At 40.7% G+C, this 5,759-nt stretch overlaps 1 protein-coding gene across 1 annotated transcript in view; it reads right to left on the reverse strand.

Annotated features, from left to right (window-relative positions):
* Positions 1 to 4,606: 4,606 nt before the first annotated feature.
* EMH_0057180 (uncharacterized protein) overlaps positions 4,607 to 5,759 on the reverse strand; it is a gene marked incomplete at both ends in the record, with an annotated part of 2,415 nt that continues 1,262 nt past the window's right edge. Inside the window, one exon of the mRNA XM_013497438.1 lies at positions 4,607 to 4,861. Within this exon, the coding sequence (XP_013352892.1) occupies positions 4,607 to 4,861 (255 nt within the window). The remainder of the gene's footprint in view (positions 4,862 to 5,759) is intronic.

Raw genomic sequence — 5,759 nt, forward strand, 5'->3', positions numbered from 1 at the left:
AATAAGCTTCTTTTGTGTTTGGTGGGTTATATGGAAATAATATATCTGCATTGTTTAACATTAAATCTGTTACTTTTTCTGCTGCATGCTGCTGTAGTGCTTCTATCCATTCACATGAAACACCAAACTGATTATCTACACATATTCTATCTATTATAAATCGAGGTAATTCATCTTTATATGCATCCCGCAACAACTGCTTCGGTAGCCTCACACTCCCACCGCTGCTGCTGCTGCTGCTGCTGCTGCTGCTGCTGCTGCTGCTGCTGGTGGTGGTGGTGGTGGTGGTGGTGGTGTTGCATGGGTTGGTGCTGCTGCAGGTGCTGCTGCAGCGTTTTTCTTCTGGGTTGATAGACATTGCGTACTCAACGAAGTTTATATCTAGATAGGGTACCCTTGCTTCTACCCCCCAACACATAGATGCTTTATTTGCTCTTAATGAATCCGTAAAATGCATATCAGCTATTCTTTTTACAATAGAAAGATGAAAAGAAGATGAATCTGTTTCTTGTTGCATATCAGCAGCACAACCAAACAACTCTGTTGCTCCTTCGCCTGTAATCACCATCTTAACCCCTATACTTTTTATTAATCTATATAAAAAATAATTTAATAAAGCTGCACGGACAGTCAATACGTCGTAGGATTCTATCATATATATTAAATCAGAGAGAGCATCTATAGCTTCTTGTGGCTCAAACGTAAACTCATGGTGTGTACACCCCACGTGCTTAGCCACCAATGCTGAACATTCTAGATCTCTGCTTCCTTTTAAACCTATTGCAAATGAATGTATTTTTGGCGTCCAGAAATGTTCGTTTTGTTCTTTATTGAATCTTTCGTTATATAATCTACATACTATAGCGGCGATGATAGCTGAATCTATACCACCATAGAGTAATACACCAAAAGGAACGTCACACATCATTCTCTTGCTTACTGCCTTTTCTAGTTCTTCTCTTAGTTTAGATAAATCACATAAAGATGTAGGAATAGGGGCCTCTGGTTGCATCCATTTAGGTTTATAAAAACGCTCCATTATACCTGATGACTTTGATGCCTTAAAAAAAAAAGAATGCCCAGGAGGAAATTCACGAACACGTACACAGTCTTGTTGTAGTGCTTTCACCTCTGAAGAAAACCAAATAGAACCATTGGCTGAATGGCCAACAANACACAGTCTTGTTGTAGTGCTTTCACCTCTGAAGAAAACCAAATAGAACCATTGGCTGAATGGCCAACAAAAAGAGGAGAAATACCAATAGGATCTCTTGCAACAAGGAAATCTCCGGTGTATCTATCTACTACTATTGTTGCGAAATCACCATCTAACATAGAAACAAAATCACGGCCAAAATATTTAAATAAAGAAGGAATAACCTGGCAATCCGATTGAGTTTGTAGTTTTTCAGATTCTGATGATGGGAGAAGAGCTCGGAGTTGAATATGGTTATATATTTCACCGTTTGCTACACATACCATACGTCTTTCTGGGTCATTTAGAGGCTGCTTTCCTGACGTTGGATCGACTATAGATAGTCTTTCATGTGCTAATGCATGTATTCTATCACCACCATAACATATTACATCTATACCATTCCAATCTGGCCCGCGGTGTCTGATGAGCTTTGATCGCGACAAACATAGCTGACGCAATGATTCAGGGTTTAAAGGTGAAAGCATAACCGCTGTTACGCCACACATCTTCTCTTATTCTAATGATAAAAAAAAAGAAATATAAATTAATAAATATTTTAAAATTAAAGAAAAAAACAGAAAAATATATGTGATATTCACACTCTGCTTTCCCACACGATGTACCTCACACGCGACGACGGGCAGAAAGAAAGCTTTCGCCTGATGCAAGTTGAACTGAACGCCCCCGCGCAAATTCAAGAATTATTTTCAATAAAGAATATAAAAATAAACAATTGTAGCCGTTTTATTTTGTTTTTCAATCTTAAGATAGCTCCGTAAGCGAAACACTGCCTGACGGCCAAGCCCACGCTTCGCCCGCCCCGGCCAGCAACAACACCACACACTAAATCACGTTTATTTTTCGTCTAATGATCTTAAGTTAAATAAAGAATAGAATAAAACGTTGAATACGAAGTTTTGAAACAAATGAACAGAGAAACAAACCATACGCACGCCCGCTAAGCCGCGCCACAGCACCAGGGCAATGGGGATTCGCCGTGGTGGGCTACNAGCAGCATGTCTACATGTATAATACAGCTGCATTCATTCAATCCATATAAATTTAAATAATAATTAAAATAATATTTTAAAACAATTCTATAAAATTATTCTATAAACGCTTTCCCATTCTCTATGCACTCGCCTGTGCGGCTTGCGAGCACACCCTCCTGAGCCACTGACCCCGTCGATGAGGTGCTGCTTTCTCAATAGAGAGGCTTCTTAAGAAGAATATAAAACTGCAGCAGAGTTGTGCTGCATATTTTTGTTTATTTTGTAACATAAAACAAAACCTGAACGGCTTACCTCAGCAGCAAGCTGCTCTGCACGGCGGCCCCCACCCGTCGCATTGGCCGTATACAGTGCGTGCGGGTAGTGTAGATGTCGGTGAGGGAAAGAATATGAAATACCATTAAAATGAATACAATAGAGTTCAAGAGAGATGCACGAGAGAAGTAAACAGAAGCACTATTGCAGAAACCTGAAACTCTACCTGACCGGCAGCGTGTTCACTGCACCGCCGCATAGAGAAGAAGGAGAGCCCCCATGGCGTCGGCGAGAGAAAGCTGTATACAGCAGCAGCAGGAAACCCAGAAAGCTTAGAAAAAAATAAGTTGCTGCGAAAGTTTTTGGGTTTAGTGGGGGCCTCGGTGTGAATACTTTGACTCAGCAGCAGGATTCTGCAGGAGCGATACAATGAGTGCGTATACACTGGAGAAACGGTGTGGTGGGTATATAGGGGGCACCACCAGCAGCCGGTGAGTGAGTATGAAGAATTTGTATGAAGAAATTTCAAATATTTTCATATAAATCTCTCAGAACAACAACAATATACTGTATAAACTTTTTATTGAATATGATTATACAATACAGCAGCTGCTGCTGCGGTGCTGGGGGTAGTTAGTTCAGCTTCACCGGCGAGCTTGCCTAGGTGAGCGACGAAACTTTTATTGTTTTGTACTGCATATATGCAATATATTTGTATAAATATGAAACAATATTATATTGTTTTATTTATTATTCTATTTTACATGTTTTTTAGGGAGGAAAAAAGAAAGAAAAATGATAGAAGCTTATATACAAACCTTCCTTCTGCCTCTCAATGGCAGTGGTTGTGTGCGCACCAGTTGCCTGCTGAAACTCGACGCAGTATTCATCAGTATTCATCGATAAACTTCAAGCTGGTGCATGCATTTAAATATATTTAATTATAAATTATTAACATTGCGTGCACTGATGTTTCTTCGTTAAAAAAGCTGCAGCAACAGCAGCAGCAACAGCTGCAGCAGGACCGTTCCAGCAACAGAGATGCTGCGGAGCCCATCCTCCCCTCCTTCGTACAGAAGGAGAGGCTCAGCAGCTGTGAATTGAATATTAAATAAAATTAAATTAAATTATTCTGAACTTTCATTCAGATTGAGCCGCTAATACAAGCAAATATTGCACTGTACGTACACCTCGACGCGCCCCAGGGGGAGATGAGGCGTCACCGTACAGTATACAGAAAAAAAGAAATTATATTTCAACAGTTTAATGCTCTCAGCATTCAAAAAAGTATCCAGGAGCTGCGTTGCTCTTCTGCTGCTCGTTCTTTCCCTGCTTTCTTTGCTGCTGATGCTCATGCTGCTGCTGCTGCCGCCGATGCTGCTGCTGCTGCAAGAGTTTACATCCTTCTGGCGTGCAGTTGATTAACATTTTGCTGACAATATGAATTATAAAACAATGGGAACAGTCTGATGAGCCACGCTGTTGTGGTTTTGTACTGCTTAGGGTCTAGGGTTTAGGGTTTGATGCTATGGTGCTTAGGGTTTAGAGTTTAGGGATTTGTGGTGGTGCTTAGGGTTTAGAGTTTAGGGTTTTGTTGTTGTGGTGCTTAGGGTTTAGGGTTAAGGGTTTGGTGTTGTGGTTCTTAGGGTTTAGGGTTTAGGGTTTGTTGCTGTAAGAGACTATATATACAATAGAGAATTATTTTACTACTACTGTATATTTATATATGCAGTTGTGTATAAAATATATATATATATATATATATATATATATATATATATATATATATATATATTGTGTTGCTTTCTATACTACGTACTGCCCCCTTTTATTGGGTAAGGATAGACGAGAAACGAAGAAACAATAGAAAGCGAAACAAACACACAAACAGACAAACAACCAAGAAAGCAAGCAACCAAACAAACAAAACAAACAAAAAAGCAGAATAAACAGAGAAACAGAGAAACAAAAAAACAAAAAAAAAAACGAGCAGTGTTGTTGTAGCGGTGAGCCCAGCGAAGCAGAGAAAGCAACAAATAGAGAAACAAAGAAACAACAAAACCTAAATAGAAGAAAAGTTTATGGTATTATATTTTTCCTCTTAGACTTAAAAACAGCAAAAAAATAAATAAAATAAAAACAATTAACTTATGGCGGCCTTCACCTCATGGGCCTGATGAGGAGGTGTATGTACACCCCAGCATTTCCTTTTCCCTGCAGCTGCAGCAGCAGCAGCAGCTGCAGCAGCAACAGCAGCTGCAGCAGCAGCAGCAGCAACAGCAGCAGCAGCAGCAGCAGCAGCAGCAGCTTCAGAGTCCGCCGTGCATTTGCAGCTCTTGCTGATGTCTATCAACTCCTCCAGGTGCAGCAGCACCAGCAGCAGCAGCAGCAGCAGCTCCTGCAGCAGCGGAAGCATTCCACTGTTTGTCTGTATATTCTTCTATATCAGCGAATTCATGAAAAAGAGGTAAAGCTCTATCGTAGCTGCTTTGGGGTGTATGTGTGTGCCTTCTATAGAGAGGATCATACAAGTACTGATCGCCATACAGCTCAGCAGCAGAATAAGCATAAGATAGAGGTTGTTGTTTTATGTGTTTATAACTATAAGGAGAGAATCTTCTATTGTTTATGTTGCTGCTGCTGCTGCTGTTGCTGTTGCTGCTGCTGCTGCTGCGTACCCATAAACGTGAAGGTGAAATAGGAGGCATCAATCTATTGTTTCTTTTTATTATTTTTTGTATTGGGGGCTGTTCATATTCTGCATAAGAGAGAGCTTCTCCCTCAGCTCTTAGTATATCTTCATCTATAGAAGAAATGCTTTCAGAGTTTAACTCTATGCTGCTGCTGCTGTTGCTGTTGCTGTTGCTGCTGCTGCGGCCGCTGCTGCGCCCACCAGAGAAACCCCCAGATACAGAGCTCAAACCCCCCGGAAACCCTGAACCTAGTGACTGTGTTTGTCGCTTCGCTATGTGCCGCGCCAGCAGTATTGCGAGTATTGATGGCGGGATAGTTAGAATCAGAGCTGCAGCCCATGATAGACAATCCTCTCCCTTTGTATCCTCACCTTCATCATCCTGGTGTATACACAGAAACAGCAACACATACACAACAAACCATAAACCCTAATACACAACAAAAATAATATACAGACAAAGGAATGGGGTGGAGATAGGGTTTAGCGTTTAGGGTTTAGGGGTTAGGGTTTAGGGTTTAGGGTTTAGGGTTTAGTACAGAGGGAGCTGTTGTGTTGTATATGCATCATCCTGCATCATTTTTTTTTTTTTTTTTTTTTTTTT

Source organism: Eimeria mitis, genomic scaffold (genome assembly GCF_000499745.2).
Source record: "Eimeria mitis Houghton genomic scaffold, Emh_scaff2676, whole genome shotgun sequence".
In the NCBI taxonomy this organism is placed as follows: domain Eukaryota; phylum Apicomplexa; class Conoidasida; order Eucoccidiorida; family Eimeriidae; genus Eimeria; species Eimeria mitis.